The 20,733-nt window shown below is 30.6% G+C and overlaps 1 protein-coding gene across 2 annotated transcripts in view; it reads left to right on the top strand.

Moving 5' to 3' along the window:
• The window catches only part of LOC122503438, a 223,986-nt gene extending 203,550 nt beyond the window's left edge, over window positions 1-20,436 (top strand). The window contains exon 8 of one of the 2 annotated variants that reach the window (XM_043613980.1): window positions 19,479-20,436. In XM_043613980.1, the coding sequence (XP_043469915.1) occupies window positions 19,479-20,072 (594 nt within the window). In that variant the 3' untranslated portion in view covers window positions 20,073-20,436. The remainder of the gene's footprint in view (window positions 1-19,478) is intronic. The other variant, XM_043613979.1, reaches the window with a different exon arrangement.
• The last annotated feature ends 297 nt before the right edge of the window (window positions 20,437-20,733 follow it).

The raw sequence follows: 20,733 nt of genomic DNA, 5'->3' as shown, positions 1-20,733 counted from the left end.
CTGCATTTGACAAAGTTTTGCCAACCGTTGGGCCAGCCGTGGCCCAGAGTTCGGCCAACCAAGAAAGTTTAAGTCATTTAAACTGCATTTGACATAGTTTTGCCAACCGTCGGGCCAACCGTGGCCCAGAGTTCGGCCAACCGAAACTGAAAGTCTTTTGAACGACGTTTTGATGAGTTGTGACAACCTTTGTCGCCAAAGTTGGCCCGACGGTTGGTTAAACTCTGCAGTTAATGGTTGGCTTGCAAAGTCGGGCCAACTGTGGGCACTAGTACTTGCCAAAGTTGGGCAAACTCTGGCAACCAAAACTTCGCTTGCCAAAGGTAGGCCAACCTTGGGCCAACCTTCAAACTCTGGCGGCCAACCTAAATTCGCACCTGGGTATATCCTAAAATCATAATGAAGTACACGGAGAGAAAAAAAAAGAGAGCCGTTTGATTTTGCATGAGAGCGCTGTTTTCCCTTTATAAAGCGCAGCAGAAGCGCCGCAAACGAACGGCTGTTTCGCATTTAACGCAACCGCTCTACCGACAGGTAGAGCCGTTTACTTTTTTTTCTCTTCGTGTAACAATAAATTTTGCAGGACATCTTTTTTTATTTATTTTAAATTTAAAACTTGAAAAACAATATTTTTTAGAAACTTGTGAATTTTTACATATATGTAGATTTAGAAAGTAAACACATGAAAGTTTATAATTATTATTATTAAAATAATAAATTTTATGTTTAAATAAAATATATTATTTCGATTATTTAAATAAACCCAGATTTTTTAAAAACATTAAATTAATACCATATTGGATCAAATTACTACAAAAAATTGTGATCAAATTATAATTTTGCTTCCTCATAAAGGAAGCCTTATAGTGATGTCGATTTCCGAATTTTTTAGAATCAATTATTTTTACAAATTTTCAAGTGTAGTATATATAATTCGTCGAGAGGAACAAATGTCCGGATGTATGTGTGTATGTGTGTATGTATGTGTGTGTGTATGTATGTGTGTGTGTGTGTGTGTGTGTGTGTGTGTGTGTGTGTGTGTGTGTGTATGTATGTCACCGATTCTTGTGGACAAATTTTCTCTTACACGTCTTGACGGGTTTTGATAAAATTTTGTAGGTGTATTACAGTCATGAATACTAAAAATCAGACAGAAGGATTTTCAAAAATATCTAAAAAAAAAAATTTTTTTAACAATTTTTTAATTTTTGAAAAAATTAATTTTTGGATTTTTTAAAATAACTTTTTTCTATATTAAAATTTTCATTAATTCTTGTCAAAATTGCATTCCTGACATAAAAACGAATCGATTCATGTATATAAAGTATATATTTTATCAATATTTATAGAATTAATAAATATTTTAGATTTTCATAAAAAAATTGAAATTTTGTATTTTTTGAAATTTTATCTTAATACTTTAAAATAATTATTCTATAATAAACAAGTTGTTCATTTCATGATCATTAAGCTTCCTCAATATAATATATACCAATTGTTTAATTTTTTATTTTAGAATAATTATTTTAAAGTGTTAAGATAAAATGTCAAAAAATACAAAATTTCAATTTTTTGTGAAAATTTAAAACATTTATTAATTCTATAAATTTTGATAAAATATATACTTTATATACATGAATCGATTCGTTTTATGTCAGGAATGCAATTTTGACAAGAATTAATAAAAATTTTAATATAGAAAAAAGTTATTTCAAAAAATCCAAAAATTAATTTTTTCCAAAATTAAAAAATTGTTGAAAAAAAATTTTTTTTTAGATATTTTTGAAAATCCTTTTGTCTGATTTTTGGTATTCGTGACCGTAATACACCTACAAAATTTTATCAAAATCCGTCAAGACGTGTAAGAGAAAATTTGTCCACAAGAATCGGTGACATACACACACACACACATACATATACACACACACACATACATACACACATACATCCGGACATTTGTTCCTCTCGACGAATTATATATACTACACTTGAAAATTTGTAAAAATAATTGGTTCTAAAAAATTCGGAAATCGACATCACTATAAGGCTTCCTTTATGAGGAAGCAAAAAATCGAATAATTAATTTTTTTTCAGGGTACTTTACCCGGTAGAATTTTCGTAGATTTTCGTAAAAAAGACATATAGAAAATAAAAAAAAATATATATATATATATATATATATATTATAGGAAAAAAAATTTATGATAAACTCTATAACATTAATTTTTTTTTTGATTTATTAAAAAGAAGATTTATTAATTATATTTAATAAACTATTATAATTATTTAACTTTTAAAATTATATATAATAATATATATTGAGGAAGCTTAATGGTCATGAAATGAACAACTTGTTTAAAATGGTTTGGCATTGATTCATTGCAATTTGATACATTTGATTTAGCAGTGAGAAAAAAGTATGAATCAAAAAATCTTCGATAAAAGGTTTTAAATATGTAAATAACCAGGGTCTTTAAGGAACACTTAAAATTTGCGCTCCTGCTTTTGGTATTCTGATTTCGATCCCTCCCATTTGTAACCCCCTGACGTCTCTAAACGTCGTGAACACTGCACGGAAAAAAAAGTTCCCAGATGTTTCAGGAATTATTTCCTAACTCTTGGATACGTGGTAACAGCTCTGAACTAGCGACGAACATTCAATGGTAATCAATGAATGTTTGAAAGAAATTCGGGAACTGTATTAGAAAAAGCTATAAATAGTCCATTAGTCTCTTTTTCATTACTTTCTCATGTAAAGTTCATGGCACTGGCCGCAACTGTTTCTGAAATTTTCGGGAACTCGTCAAGGAATCTTGGTGCGCAGAAACTGTGCGCACCAGTCTCAACAAGTCTCACCGTCAGTAAGACTTGCGTGCCTTATATATTTATTTTATGCTGAGGTATTTAACTCGCCTGTTTAGCTCAGCTGGATAAGACGCCGGACTTCTATTCTCGGGTACGCGAGTTCTGTTCCAGCCGCCGTCGATTTTTCTCTAATATGGTTTTTTCTATTTCAGAAACTTAATAAAAAATAAAAATTGTATGTGACCTTCAAGGATAAATGTGTGTGTGTGTGCGCACTTATTAATGAGGGAAAGTGGGAGGGGGGAAGCAGAATCCATTTTTTCTTGCATTCGCCTAACTTTTCGATTTTCTTGTACAGTTCCCGACTTTTTCAAGAACAGTTTGCCGAGAAGCGGTGAAATAGTTATAATTTGTAGAGAAATAGTAAATTACATATTTAAACGAGGCAACCTTTAGTTATCTTCTGTGTACTACCCGCCGTATCCAAGAGTTAAGAACGAAGTTCCCGAATAATCCTCGAACTTTTTTTTTCCGTGTGGTGACTCTCTTGGGAGTTCGAGTGTATTTACATTCAAAAACCTAAGGCACCAATCAATATATGTAGAAGTGCAAGATATTTGTATTTTATGTAAAAACAGATTTTAAAAAATTGTTATTGGTTTTATGCTCTGCTTTATACGTGTATTTACACGTTTTTTTTAAATAGGATGCACTAAAAATGTGTATTTATAAAATTTACTTTACTTTACATATTAGAAAATAATATCAGTTGCCAATTAGAAACATAAAAGTAAACTTCGGTAATCAAATAAAGGTTTCGCTACTATTTGTTTACGAAACAAACTCAAAGAGTTATACAAAAAAATGAATGCAGTTTTTCGAAAAATTATCATGTGTTGAATAGATGATCTGGTGATTGGATATATTATATTTTGATCATAATGTATACATGCCACGCTTATTATAATATGCGATTAATAAAAAATTGCCCATAAAACTGACAAAATTGCAAATATTTCATGTACATGAACCGCTATGATTTTGTTTTTGCGATTTTCTGTTTCCTGGGCATCTGAAGTGTTACTCTACATGCGCCAATTTCGTCGTTATCGTACCGACGTACCCAAACTTTTTTCGCCTTCCTGAGACCTGTGTGCAGTGACATCTGTCAGATATTTTGGATTTATACAGTAAAAAAAGATAATTTTGTAATTGCTTCCTACTAGTAAATTGAATTAGAGCTTATTAAAAGTTAATAATATAATATTTAAATCCTATAATTTTTAATATTTACAAAAATTTTTGCTACTCATTGCGCTACTCGAAAATGGTTGCATCTACATTCGGACAGCATCCCGTGTAGAAATTGCCATGTTATGGCCTACAGAATGATCAAAAGATCTGGCCCCAATTAGGGCCATTGTTAAATTTCCACACGGGATGATTTTTAAAATAATGAATAAAATATTTCTTGTTTAATTGTTTTGTAAAATAACACTATTTTCATAAAATACATACTTCATACATTCGTCCAGTATATTACTTTAAAGTAATTATAGCAATGGATTATTATTTATTTGACAAAAAACATGAAAGTGTCCGACCACTGGTACTGTCCGACTATACCATTTGTTCAGGGTATACTAATTTTTCACTTTGACCAAAACGATTTGGTAAATGTGTACATTCAGCGGTTAAAGTGCGTAGAAACACAAAATTCGTATGTTATTCTCACATTCACCATCCAACTAACGCCCAATTCGGGTAATGTGCACATTCACCAACTTCGCACATTAACCGTAACATTCACCGTATTCACAAATCACGCATGCGCAGTAGTGTTCTGTCAATGTCACGCATGTGCAGTAGTGTTCTATCAATATTAGGCATGCACAGTAGTGTTCTGTCAATGTCAGGCATGCGCAGTAGTGTTCTATCGATATAATATAATAATAGAATATAATATTCTATCGATACATATTCTTTATTATTGTTTAAATGCAATTACCAATAAACAAAATATTACACTTTTTAGTAATAAATTTTAAACAAATGTAGTTTTTTAACAAGTGATCACACATAAATTTCATTTATTGCAATTAAGAGCTTATTTTGTCACCTTTCAAACGCTTTTTTAAAAATTATTGTACGCTAATTTTTAAGAAAGTTATCGTTTTTTGTTTTAAAAAACAGCCAATTTTTTTAAATTTATGATAATTTAAAAACATATTTTTCTCATGTTTGTACGTCATGTAAATCTCAGGGACCGATTCTAAAACGAAAATAAATTAAAAATTTACGTTTAATTTAGTTTCATGTCAACTAAAAATAAATTATAATTCTATTGAACTCTCCTCATACTACTTTATATCTATTATTAAAGTTATAATTCTATTATTTCTTTAAATATTTTATTGTTAGCTGTGATAAAAAATCTAGATTTTCTAGATCTAGAACTAGATAATTGAGTTTCTCAGATATTTTTTTTTGATCTGTACTAAAATGAATTCAAGTATTTAATAATCTAATTTATTTTTTTAGTTTAGTTTCCAGTCGACATGAAACTAAATCTAATTTGTTAATTTAGTTTCGGGTCGACACGAAACTAAATTAACAAACTGAATTTAGTTTTAGTTCAACACGAAACTAAACTCAGTTTGTTAATTTAATAGTTTTGTGCCAACTCAGAAACTAATTAGATTCATGGGAAAATTGAAAAAAGTACCTGTTTTTTGTTTTTAATTTTTAATTGTTTAACAACAATTGTTTAAACAAATTAATATAAATTTAGCAATTTTTAAAAACTGTTAACGCCAATCGATTCTGTCTGGAAAATTAGGAAATTTTTGTATGGGTCATTTTTTTCTCCAAATCGTATTTTATTTATAAAACTGTTATAAAGAAATTAAATAATAAATTGTTAAAAATAGATAACTTTTTATTAATTTGTTTAAACAAATGGAAATTAAAAACAAAAAAACAGGTATATTTTTTCCAATTTGCCTATGAATCCAATTGTTAATTTTACTCAAGATGCATTTGTTTATGCTTCGGATAAAACACATTTATCCAGCATAATTTGTTAATAACAATTTTATAAACAAAGTACGACCTGGAGAAGAAAATAACACATACAAAACTTTCTTAATTTTCTACACAGAATCGATTTACGTTAACAATTTTCGATGATTTTTAAATTTTTATTAATTGGTTTAAACAATTATTGTTAAATAATTGTAAATTAAAAAAACAGGTATATTTTTTTCAATTTTTTACTCAAAATGCATTTGTTTATGCTTGGGATGAAACATCCTATACTCAGCATAATTTGTTTGACTTTCTTAATTTTTCACATATAGAATCGATTAGCGTTAACAATTTAATTAATGGGTATTAAATTAAATTTTATATTTGTTACAATATTCTATATTAAAACTTTAGTCATAAATTTTACTTGGTAAACTTTTATTTCACTAATTGTTTGGACATTTGCAAAAACTTTTACTTGGCGGAACTTTTTACATCAAAGATGTTTTTATTGGGATCAAAATACTTTTTGCATCATTTATAAAATTTTAGGGTATTTTATAAAACTGTTTAGTACTTCAGGCTCTACGTTTGTCTAAATGTAAAAAAATGCATTTTTTTTAGAAAAAATTCAAATATTTCAAAAACTACTTAATGTATTGGAATTTCCTGGAACATATATCTGGATTTTAACCCAATTTATTAAATTCTAGAGTACAAATCCGTTAAGGAGTTTAGTCTATACGTTTGTCTAACTGTGAAAAAATCTAATTTTTTGAAAAAAAATCCAATTATTTCAAAAAATATTTAATGTATTGAAATTTCCTGAAATATATTATCGAGATTTTAAACCATTTAATAATATTCCAAAATATTTTGCAAATCCGTTTACACCGAAAAAAATGCCTAGGACCCGTATACCAGGAATTGACTAGGTTTCCTAGTTACGAGAGGAGCCAACTATAGATTCCTGGTCAAAGTAATAAGATTCAAGCATAGTTAAAGTGACCAGGAAAATTAGTCGATGTAATCAGGAAAAAATAGTCAAATTGACTAGGAGAATAATATTAGATTTACACTGTGTATCATAATTATTTGAAATTGCTAATCAAATTTTATTATTATCAAATAAAAGAGAAAAACTAATTAAAAGAAAAAGGAAAAAAATTAATTATTGTATTTAAACATATTTATATTTGACTTTGTATTTATATTCCTTGGAATTAATTTAAACTTATGAAATAAATATTTGACGCAGGGGGGATGCGAACACCTGAACCTAACGAATACGCACTTTGAAACCCCGAACGATAACCACTACACTAAACACGACTTGGTATTTTAATTTTTTAATAGACACTAGATTTTCGAGTCAAAATACAATACTTAATCAGATGATGTTTTATACATTTCGAGTACACAATTTTATACACTTGTCAAAAACTACCTATATATTTTTAATTATTTATGCCATTTAAATGAAAATAAATTTAAATACACAAATTATTGTAAAGGTAAATTTTCAAACACACTGCGCGATTAAAATAGTAAAAATGTTGTCACCATGTGCGTAAAAATTTCGACGATTTATATTGAAACCTAACCAAAAAAGTCTGAAAGAATTGACTAATATAATTAAATAGTTTACTTTCTAAAACATGGACTATCTATATTTCCAGAGGTTCCGAGAAACCAGCAATTTTTATGTATGTAAGAACTCCATTTTATGTACAAAAAATAGACGCGAGTAATGATAAAAAATCGTTTTAGGAAATCACGATAAATGACGCGAAAGATATAGAGGTAAACACTGTCAGAACAGAAGCAGACGCGTGCGCATTATGGAAATAGGCAAAATTACTAAAATCCTAGTCAATTTGACTAGGATTTGCAGGGTTGTTTTTGCCAGGCTTGAATTTGTTGAATCAACCTAGCGATCCTAACCATAATGATTAGGAATCCTTATTACTTTTACTAGATTAAGATTAACTATAGAGTCATAGTTATAATAACACAATCGAGATTTTTTTCGGTGTAGAAGTTTAGTTTTCTTTGCTTCAATTCTATAAGATTTTAACCCAATTAATAATAATATTCCAGACTATTTATTAAATAAATAAAAAACAAAAACAATTCAAATAAATAACAATAATAACAATATTTTTTATTTTTTTTACTTTCAAGAGGAATTACTCTTAAGGAGGATGGTGACTGTCTTTTCGCGGCAGCCGGCGAGAGGGGAATTCACATGCTTTTATATGGGATTAAAACTGCAAATACCAACTGTTTTAATATATATTTTATAAGTGAAATATGCAATACTTAATATATTAGACATAAAATATAGTATTTTTAATAATTCCAATTCATTATTCTCAAAAAATATTTTAAAAAATAATTATTTAATTACGTAAAAAAAATTTCGTAAAAAAATTTTATAAGCATGGAGATTTTGGAGCATTCTCGCGATTTGAATCAGTGCACGGAAAAAAAAGTTCCCAGATATTTCAGGAATTATTTCCTAAGTCTTGGATACGTGGTAACAGCTCTGAACTAGCGACGAACATTCAATGGTAATTAATGAATGTTTGAAAGAAATTCGGGAACTGTATTAGAAAAAGCTATAAATAGTCCATTAGTCTCTTTTTCATTACTTTCTCATGTAAAGTTCATGGCACTGGCCGCAACTGTTTCTGAAATTTTCGGGAACTCGTCAAGGAATCTTGGTGCGCAGAAACTGTGCGCACCAGTCTCAACAAGTCTCACCGTCAGTAAGACTTGCGTGCCTTAGGGTGGAGTCCCATGACAGCGTTTTGCGTTGCGTCGTAATGGGAGAGAGAAAGACGCAAATATACGTTTGCTGCATTCTCTCTCATTACAACGCAACGCAAAACGCTGCCATGGGACTGCGGCCTTAGGCTGGAGTCCCATGATAGCGTTTTGCGTTGCGTTTTGTAACTAGGCCATGAGTGTGAGAGAGATACAGATATATGTTGTCTATATTTGCACTCATGGCCTAGTTGCAAAACGCAACGCAAAACGGTTCAATGGGACTTCACCCTTATATATTTACTTTATGCTGAGGTATTTAACTCGCCTGTTTAGCTCAGCTGGATAAGACGCCGGACTTCTATTCTCAGGTACGCGAGTTCTGTTCCAGCCGCCGTCGATTTTTCTCTAATATGTGACTGTCCGCGACAAAAGGGACCTTAGCTCCCAATAGTGAATTTTGCAGGAAAGGCGATTGAAGTAGTGCGTCTCTGATTGGTGGAGACGTTCTACTAGAATTCAGCCCCACTACTCACTATACATTGATATTTGTCCGCGTTACACGAAGCGCACAAATTGTATGTAGATGACCAGTGCAGTTGTATTGAAAAGTAGAGGGGCTGCTTTTCTGAACAACCACGTGTAAACACTCAACAAGCTCATTTTTAAACATTAATAACAAAAAAATCTATAAGTAAAAATTATTTTTGATGCTTGCATGTGAAAGAGCAACTCAATAAATATTGAATAATATACATAACTCGAAATTAATTTTTTCGGACCTAAGGTCCCTTTTGTCGCGGAACGTCACATATGGTTTTTTCTATTTCAGAAACTTAATAAAAAATAAAAATTGTATGTGACCTTCAAGGATAAATGTGTGTGTGTGTGTGTGCGCACTTGTTAATGAGGGGAAGTGGGAGGGGGGAAGCAGAATCCATTTTTTCTTGCATTCGCCTAACTTTTCGATTTTCTTGTACAGTTCCCGACTTTTTCAAGAACAGTTTGCCGAGAAGCGGTGAAATAGTTATAATTTGTAGAGAAATAGTAAATTACATATTTAAACGAGGCAACCTTTAGTTATCTGTGTACTACCCGCCGTATCCAAGAGTTAAGAACGAAGTTCCCGAATAATCCTCGAACTTTTTTTTCCGTGTGGAATTTCACTGACAATCAGTTAAAAATAACTGAAATTTCAGTCATTTTCCACTGATTTGCCAATTAAAAAATTACTGAAAATTTCTGTCACACATATTGAAAATTTCAGTTATTTTTTAATTGTCCAATCAGTGAAAAATGACCAAAATTTCAATCATTTTTAACTGATCTTCAGTGAAATTTCACTGATTTAAATCGCGAGAATAGAGTCACTGATTCTCAGTCAAATTTCACTGATTCAGTTTTAGAGAGTGCTAGAAACAGTGTTGGTAACACTGAATAAGATTTCATTCGTATATGATTACATTGCGACGTTGCCACGTTTCTGTGTATTCCCAGTAAACGAAAACAAATTGAAATGAATTAAAAAGAATTCACAAAGAGCTTTCGTGAATCCCGCTTTGTGACAAATACGAATTGGAGCCATGATGCAATTTTCCCGAATTCGTGAAACTGTATTGAACTTCCGAACCTTCTATCCGTACCAATTCACTGGACAAGTTTTGAGCCTTTAATTTTTTTCAATTCGTTAGCACGAATTCAATGCATTCCTTGGCCATTTCTTTCGAATGCGAATTCGTTTGGACAAATTGGTACATATTGAATTAAATTCAATTGAATATACAAAGAGCTTAAGTGAATCCCGCTTTGTGACAAATACGAATTGGAGCCTACCAAAAATGTTAATTCGTTTCAATTCATTTGAATTAGTTTTTTTTTACTGGGTTATGTTAGAGAGGTTAGAAAATCTGTAATTTTACGTCAGTTTTAATGTTATTTCTAAAAATTGGGACAGTCGGTTTACTCAATTATTTTATAAATTATTCCAAAAGTATTAAACTTTAAAAGAGTATGATTTTTAAAAAAAGTTTAACTTTTTTACACAAGTTATTATCAAAATAGTGCACTTTACATAACACTCTCCATAAGAGCCCATATAAAAACATGCAATTTCAACAATTAAATTCTCAAAAAACGGAACAGTAAAAAATTAAAAAAAAAATTGTTCTATAATTTGGACATTCTTAACGAGTTTTTACAAATTTCAAAACATTCTTAACATTTTTGTTTGAGTCACCATCCTCTTTAAATGGAGAATAATCCTCTTAAAATAAGAGGACGTTTTTGAGCCATATACAAGAGGAAAATATTAATTTAAATAAGAGAAATCTTCTTAAAACAAACATATTTTTTTAGTGCCCTACTGAAAAAGAACGACTGTAAATACGAGCGTAAATATGACTGTGAATTCGACCCTAAATACGGGCCTTAGAAGGATAGTGTAATTGAAACAGCAAATACAGCCGTATTTATGCCCGTATTTAGGGTCGTATTTACGGTCATATATGAATACCATTTTTTTTAAAAATATATATATATACCACCACAGCACCGAAACTTTCCTAAAAATTTATTGTAATCTTGTAAATACTTGTAATATTCGGCATATTTAACTAAAAAGTTAAGTGAAAATTGTTCTTTACACAACTTTCAATAAACATTGCAATTACATATTCCGAACATTGCAAGTAAATATTTAATAAATTTTTAGGAAAGTTTCGGTGCCGTGGGGGTATATATAATGAAATATCATTAATTATTATAATTTAATATATTAAATATAATATTGCAACTAAAATAAATATTATTAGAAATAGAAAATTTCCTTCCGAATTATTTATTTGTAAAATGGAAAATTTGATCCAATGGAAGGTAGATAAATAACAACAAATAGTGTTATTTCATTTATTTAACGACGTTTCGATGACATGGTTTGTCATCCTCTTCAGGTTAACTAAAATTATAAATTTAAGTTACATAGTAACAAGTCAATAAGTATAAACCACAAATGACGCGAATCACATGTAAGCACTGTTGTAAAAAAGGTTGGGTCTATAGGGATGGGTAGTTACATGTCACTATTTTAAAAACAAACAAATTTAGGAGACGCATGCATATCCCCTAATCACCAAGTCGTCGAATGATCAAATAGTCGAATGCCAAGTAATCGAATGGACAAAACATCGAATGCTAAAAACATCGAATGGACAAAACGTCGAATGCTAAAAACATCGAATCGGCATTTAGTCGAATGTTCAAAACGTCGAATGATTAAAACGTCGAATGCTAAAAACGTCGAATCGTCAATACGACGAATGTTCAAAACGTCGAATTATCAATTCGTCGAATGTTAAAAACATCGAATTGTCAATACGTCGAATGTTCAAAACGTTGAATGATAAAAACGTCGAATGCTAAAAACATCGAAGCGTCATGTAGTCGAATGCTAAAAATATCGAATCTTCAGTTAATCGAATGCTAAAAACATCGAATTCTCAATTCGTCGAATGTTCAAAACGTCGAATGTTTAAAACGTCGAATGCTAAAAACGTCGAATGTTCAAAATGTCGAATGCTCAAAACGTCGAATGATAAAAACGTCGAATGCTAAAAACTTCGAATCGTCATTTAGTCGAATGATAAAAACATCGAATCGTCAATACTTCGAATGCTAAAAACATCAAATTGTTAATTCATCGAATGCTTAAATCATCGAATTTTCCATTCGTCGAATGTTCAAAACGTCGAATGATCAAAACGTCGAATGCTAAAAACGTCGAATTCTCAAATCGTCGAATGCTCAAATAATCGAAACGCCATCTGTTCGAAATGTCAAGTAGTAGAATGGTAAAGTAGTCGAATGGTAAAGTAGTCGAAACGCCATCTGTTCGAATTGCCAAGTAGTAGAATGGTAAAGTAGTCGAATGTTCAAAACGTCGAATGATAAAAATGTCGAATGCTCAGAACATCGAACTGTTAATTCGTCGAATGCTCAAAACGTCGAATGATAAAAACGTCGAATGCTAAAAACATCGAATCGTCAAAAGTTCGAAAAAGTTCTTTGTCTTCAGTAGACATTAACTTAAAACAAAGAACTTTTTCGAACTTTTGACGATTCGATGTTTTTAGCATTCGACGTTTTTATCATTCGACGTTTTGAGCATTCGACGAATTAACAGTTCGATGTTCTGAGCATTCGACATTTTTATCATTCGACGTTTTGAACATTCGACTACTTTACCATTCTACTACTTGGCAATTCGAACAGATGGCGTTTCGACTACTTTACCATTCGACTACTTTACCATTCTACTACTTGACATTTCGAACAGATGGCGTTTCGATTATTTGAGCATTCGACGATTTGAGAATTCGACGTTTTTAGCATTCGACGTTTTGATCATTCGACGTTTTGAACATTCGACGAATGGAAAATTCGATGAATTAACAATTCGATGTTTTTAGCATTCGAAGTATTGACGATTCGATGTTTTTATCATTCGACTAAATGACGATTCGAAGTTTTTAGCATTCGACGTTTTTATCATTCGACGTTTTGAGCATTCGACATTTTGAACATTCGACGTTTTTAGCATTCGACGTTTTAAACATTCGACGTTTTGAACATTCGACGAATTGAGAATTCGATGTTTTTAGCATTCGAAGTATTGACGATTCGATGTTTTTATCATTCGACTAAATGACGATTCGTTGTTTTTAGCATTCGACGTTTTTATCATTCGACGTATTGACAATTCGATGTTTTTAACATTCGACGAATTGATAATTCGACGTTTTGAACATTCGTCATATTGACGATTCGATATTTTTAACATTCGACGAATTGATAATTCGACGTTTTCAACATTCGACGTATTGACAATTCGATGTTTTAAGCATTCGACTAAATGCCGATTCGATGTTTTTAGCATTCGACGTTTTGTCAATTCGATTACTTGGCATTCGACTATTTGATCATTCGACGACTTGGCGATTAGGGGATATTCATGCGTCTCCAAATTTAGTATTAATATTTCAAGTTACGTGCAACTACCCATCCCTACAGACCCAACCTTTTTTATAACAGTGCGTACATGTGATTCGCATGATTTGTGGATTTTATTTTGCTGTTGCAAAATGTACAAGTGTTTTTATTGTGCGTGTACAAGTGTTTTTCTCTTATAATAAAAATAATAAAAATTACAATTTTTAATAAATAATTGTACCATGTGTATATGTGTGTTTGTGAATAAAATAAAGTGACATTTATATATTTGTTTGTTATGTATTTATTATAAGAATAAATCGTATTTCAATACTTACCCTAAATAATATTTATTTTAGTTGCAATATTATATTTAATATATTTAATTATAATAATTAATGATATTTCATTATATATATACCCCCACAGCACCGAAACTTTCCTAAAAATTTATTAAATATTTACTTGCAATGTTCGGAATATGTAATTGCAATGTTTATTGAAAGTTGTGTAAAGATCAATTTTCACTAAACATTTCAGTTAAATATGCCGAATATTACAAGTATTTACAATATTACAATAAATTTTTAGGAAAGTTTCGGTGCTGTGGTGGTATATATATATATTTTTTTAAAAAATGGTATTCATATATGACCGTAAATACGACCCTAAATACGGGCATAAATACGGCTGTATTTGCTGTTTCAATTACACTATCCTTCTAAGGCCCGTATTTAGGGTCGTATTCACAGTCATATTTACGCTCGTATTTACAGTCGTTCTTTTTCAGTAGGGTGTATGCTCTACATACGTTTGTCAAAATTTAAAAAAAATCGAATTGTTTTCAGAAAAATCTAAATATTTCAAAAAATACGAAATGTTTTGAAATTTCCTAAAATATATATCGAGATTTTAAACCAATTAATAATATTCCAAAATATTGACAAATCCGTTTAGAAGTTTAGTTTTCTTTGCTTCAATTCTATAAAAGTATCCAAAATATTGAATAACCTTATCATAATTCTTTCTTTTAAAATTCTTTATCCAACAAAAAAAGTAAGAATCCGACAGTAATCAGCCACTTGAAGCAATCTTTTTAATTAACACTGTTTTAAAAGTGCAATTCATATTTTTTTCGAATTCTTTTATGTGATGTTGTTTCTTACGATCACACAAAACTATTAAAACAATCATGTTTATAAAAAATAAATTTTTATTCGTTAAAAAAATTAGTAAATAAACAAGTAAGAATCCGACAGTGATCAGCCACTTAAAAAAGCTTTCAAAAACCGTACAAAATTTTTTTTTTCAATTACAAAAGCTTAGATTTGTTTATGATCGCACCTTAGAAATGATTAGCAACAAACAAAATATTTTTATCTCATACGGTTTTATAGCTATTCAAAATTGAAAAGTGGCCGACTACACGGAAAAAAAAAGTTCGAGGATTATTCGGGAACTTCGTTCTTAACTCTTGGATACGGCGGGTAGTACACAGATAACTAAAGGTTGCCTCGTTTAAATATGTAATTTACTATTTCTCTACAAATTATAACTATTTCACCGCTTCTCGGCAAACTGTTCTTGAAAAAGTCGGGAACTGTACAAGAAAATCGAAAAGTTAGGCGAATGCAAGAAAAAATGGATTCTGCTTCCCCCCTCCCACTTTCCCTCATTAATAAGTGCGCACACACACACACATTTATCCTTGAAGGTCACATACAATTTTTATTTTTTATTAAGTTTCTGAAATAGAAAAAACCATATTAGAGAAAAATCGACGGCGGCTGGAACAGAACTCGCGTACCCGAGAATAGAAGTCCGGCGTCTTATCCAGCTGAGCTAAACAGGCGAGTTAAATACCTCAGCATAAAATAAATATATAAGGCACGCAAGTCTTACTGACGGTGAGACTTGTTGAGACTGGTGCGCACAGTTTCTGCGCACCAAGATTCCTTGACGAGTTCCCGAAAATTTCAGAAACAGTTGCGGCCAGTGCCATGAACTTTACATGAGAAAGTAATGAAAAAGAGACTAATGGACTATTTATAGCTTTTTCTAATACAGTTCCCGAATTTCTTTCAAACATTCATTGATTACCATTGAATGTTCGTCGCTAGTTCAGAGCTGTTACCACGTATCCAAGAGTTAGGAAATAATTCCTGAAACATCTGGGAACTTTTTTTTTCCGTGTACTGTCTGGTTTACCCTATACACAGTTTTTAATTTTTACTCAGCGTCAATTCTCTACCACGAATCTTGATATAATTTTCTAAATTGTTTTTTATTATTTTTATAATTCTTTTACGTATGGAAATGGAAAAAGATTCATTTCTTTAACCCTTTAACGTCCAAATGTGCTGATTTTTAACTTCGGTTTCAAGCTTATAATATTAAAAGAAAAAAATTATTAAAAATTCTACAAGGACATGTCCATATGTTTTTGGGGTCGCTCTTTCGAATGGCATGGTCAAAATTTCCAAAAAGTGACGTTTAACCCTTATTTTCAGGGACCGTCACGGAAATCAAATTTTGATTTCGTTACGATATTCCAAAACAAAACGAAATTATTAATGTATTTTGATTTTGATTCGGTAACGAAACAAAATTTACTTCCTATTTTGATTCTGATACTGTAACGAAACTAACAAAATTTACTTTCTATTTTGATTCCGATACTGTAACGAAACAAAATTTAGTTTCTATTTTGATTCCGCTACTGTAACGAAACAAAATTCACTTCCTATTTTGATTCCGATAATGTAACGAAACAAAATTCACTTCCTATTTTGATTCCGATAATGTATAACGAAACAAAATTCACTTCCTATATTGATTCTGATACGTTAACGAAACAAAATTTACTTCCTATTTTGATTCTGATATTATAATACTGCAATTCGGTTTTCTTATAGAAACAGAAGTCGATTCGAATTCTATTTCAGATTTCGTATGTAAAAATGATATTATCTTCTGATATATTTGACATTTGCAACAAAATTTAGGTTCAATGAGAGTTATACATGCGCAGTAGTATTTTATCAAAATTAAAACAAAAAAGAATTTTGATATTGGAATCAAAACTAAATAGAATGGAATTTTGATTCTGATACCCATATCCGAATCAAAACAAAAGTATTTTTTAATTTTGTTTTAATTCCGTGACGGTCCCTGCTTATTTTTTTCAAAAATACTTGAAAAATATAAAAATTTTGGGAAGTAATTTTTTTTAAAATCCAATTCTTGTTGTGATGTCGATTTTTTCAAGTCATCTAAAGTTTAAAAAACGTATTCCCGATAGTTTTAGTTTAAAAATATGCTTTGCGATTAAAGATGTTTGGTATTCTTTGATTCTAAATGGCGGCTGAAAGTGAAAAATTTTCCAAAATTTAACACAGGATGGATACAATTTTCCAAAGTTCTTAAAATCGCTTGAAATCTGTTACTCGGGGATTTTCGAGGTCGATGATTACGAACCTGAAGTCAGATTTTAAAAATTCAAAATGGCGAATCCAATATGACGAACAATAAAATTAAAAATGCATAGTATTCGCTTGAAATTTGTTACTGGGGGGTTTTCGGGGTCGCTAATTACGAATCTGAAATCAGATTTAAAAAATTTAAAATAGCGAATCCAATATGGCAGACGACAAAATTGAAAATGCATCGCATTCGTTTAAAATTTGTAACTTGGGGGTTTTCGGGGTCGCTGATTATGAATCTGAAGTCAGATTAAAAAATTCAAAATGGCGGATCCAATATGGCGGACGACAATATTAAAACTTCATATATTGGCTTTAAATTTGTTACTCGGAGGTTTTCGAAGTCGCTGATTATGAATTTGAAGTCAGATTTAAAAAATTCAAATTGGCGGATTCAATATGGCGGATCACAAAATTAAAAATGAATCGTATTAACTGCTCATGCCCTGTTAAATATTCTAACATACGAAAACGTCTTTGTAGCCAATAGGATGAAGTTTTAATTTTATCATCCAGCTATCAGCGATCCCGAAAACCTCCGAGTAACAAATTTGAAGCCAATATATGAAATCTCCCGCTCAGATTTTCTCACATGCCGGAAAAATCCCAGGCTAATGGGCGCGAACCAAGTACCCTTGGTCCTACAGCGTCCGCCGAGCGAGGCATTTATCCGACTGAGCTAATCTGTCGGTTCAAATGGATATCATATTAAATGCCATTTATGCTATATAAATTGTATTTTTGTCAAATAAAATTTATGGTAAATGGTTTTATGTCAAATGACTATTATTTCAAATAAGATTTCCGGAATAATCATGCATCTCTCAACATCATCCTGGAATATAACTTTGAAATTACTGTGGAACATTCCATCAATGTTATTTTGGAATATTCCGAATATGAAATGTAATATTTCCTTCATTTTAAGGTTATATTCCGTGCTGCTTGGGCATAAGAAAAACCAAAATTTTGTCGGTGCATAGAGCCATGAAACGCCCCATATAGCATTTTAAGATGATTCACATTTTGAACAAGTTGAAACCTACGATATTGGCTGGTTTTAATAAAAAATTTAGGGGGAAATGGATCAAAAGTACTAAAAGATGGGCAAATATTATTTTTGAAATATCTTTTTTATTTTTTGTGTATAACAATTTGTGTTTAAAGATTTTCAATGCGATAAGAGCAATTGTTTAAAAGAAACTGTTAGAGGCAAAAAAAGAGATATTTAAAAAAATCCTTTTTTCCCCACTTAACCCTCCGTCACACACATGAGAAAAAATTACGACTTTACACACGTTTAGAGGGAATCTCATTGTAAAATAAGCAATATTACAACATAAACAAAGGAATCAACAAAAATTTAGTTTTAACACAAACTTACAAATATGTAGTAAATTATTCTAAATTATAAAATTAATAAAATTAATATTCGGTCTCAAAAATGAAAATTAATTACACGAATGCACTTATTCTTCGAAGGAATTCCACTTGACATGTAAAAATAATGTAACATTATTTAAATAAGCAAAAAAATCATTAAACAATTCATTTTAATTATATTTATAATATAATTTTGTCATTAACTAACAGTGGAACAAAAAATGTTTTGAAAACTTGATTTTTTTATTTAACATAACCTCACTTTTTCGGGTTTTTTCTGGCTTTGAAGCTTCATAATTAAATATTAATTATATTTAAATTAAATGTTTTTTTAGAAATGTGTTGAGGAGTAAATTGTAGAAAGGTATAGAAACTGATTTTATTTTGCAATGATAGGAAAACAAAAGTTATTTAAAAAATACTGAAACCGTAGAGGGAATCCCTCCCTAGGTGTGTGACGGAGGGTTAATTCACATTAATATCAAACATCGGAAAAAAACCTCGATACATCGAAAATATCGAAATTAAAACATCGATGTTTCCGATGTGCCATCATTACAGAAAATCCTATTAGTAAGAAAAGAATAGACGTATCTTCATCCTTTTCTAACTAATTATCCAGAGAATCAGGCTGACATTCAAAACCTAACCTTCTAAGTTTAACCGTCCATTTTTCTCCGTGTATAAATAAATATTTAGTCATTTCAAAAAAACTATTTTATTGATGCAAATAAATATTTATTTTAATTAAAAACTATGCATTATTGAATCAAGTAATTTTCCTAATTGATTTAAAGCAATATTTATTAGATCAAATTATTCCATTTAATTGACTTAAGTAATTTGTATTTGGTTCAAATAACTATTTATTTGATACCATAAATTAAAATATTTATATCCAGCATATATTTACTTAGTTCAAATAAATAAAAATAAATAAGTAAAAACAAATAAGTTTAAATACAACCGAACGAGCGGTAGCGAGTGAGGTATATGTCGCTAGTATACAAATAAAATTGTTAATTTCAGGTAAACACGAGCGAGGAAGAAGGCAGTGGAAGCGGAAGCAGCAGCAACGGAAGTATAATAACGGGCCAAGATGACCGTTCAACGCCCTTAATCGAGAGAGTGTGTCCAAGCGAGAGCAGCGGTATTGGAAGTTTATCAACATTCAGCAGTTACTATGACCGTTCGCCAATTGTAATAGATCCCGAGAAACTCGGACAATTTATAGCCTCAACAAATGAAAAAACCGAACGACTGACAACGACAAATAATAATAACAATAATGATTCACGCGGTAGACGTTCAACATCACTGCCGAGTCCTCCAATAGCAACAGTGATAAATGACGATCGCAGTTTGTCGCTGCCCTATTCGCCTGGACTGCAACCCCGTGGAAACCGTGCAGCGTCAGTGACAAGTCGCAGTGAGAATCCAAATCTCCAGAGGCTCACGCCACTAAAACGAAAAACGGATAATTCTCATCTTCAAGAACCAACGCGTAAGACAAGTTCATCGAGTGTTAATGCACTGACAACATCGACGGCGTCTATTAATCCGGGACAATTATCACCAGTGCCAAGTGCAACGGGAAGTAAACGAAATGAAGTCTATGTTTGATCATTTTTTTTTAAGGATATGATTTATTTTACGGTGCCTTAGTTGTATTTTCAAGAAAAGAAGAACAATCCGTCCCGATTGAAGTAATTTCAATCACGTTTTATTTTTTTTTTTACAGTTTATCAAATTTGTAACTTAAAAAAAAGGAAATTTGTATTTTTTTCTATTGTTTACTTGGAAAAAATTAGGAAAAAAGTAGAATTTGGTTTTTCCCAGTCAATATAATTCGATTGGAAAATTAAATTAATTTTGGATGTGAATTCAATAGTAATAATTGATTAATATTGAATGTAAATTCCATAATAATTAATTAGCATTGAGTGAGTATATATTAATTATCCGAATTTAATTGATTATTACTTAATTTAATTATTCAAATATTGGAACAAAGTGGATAAATTAAATAATTGAGGGCCTGCATACAATAACAACCGCTGCGCTTGGTTGTTATTGTATGCAGGCCCTCAATTTACCCAGTTAAATTAATTGCGACTTAATTAATTATTAACTAATTAATTCAATTATTCAAAATATTGAATCAAAAGTGAGTAAATTAATTAATTTACCGACTTTAATTAATTATTACTTAATTAATTATTTTACCGACTTCAATTAAATAATTACTTAATTAATTAAGTTCTACTTCATTAATCCTGGTATT

The sequence above is a fragment of the Leptopilina heterotoma genome, unplaced genomic scaffold, assembly GCF_015476425.1.
Source record: "Leptopilina heterotoma isolate Lh14 unplaced genomic scaffold, ASM1547642v1 Lhet_262, whole genome shotgun sequence".
NCBI classification, from domain to species: domain Eukaryota; kingdom Metazoa; phylum Arthropoda; class Insecta; order Hymenoptera; family Figitidae; genus Leptopilina; species Leptopilina heterotoma.
The sequence above is the reverse complement of the archived record's forward strand: the minus strand, read 5'-3'. Positions and strand labels throughout refer to the sequence as shown.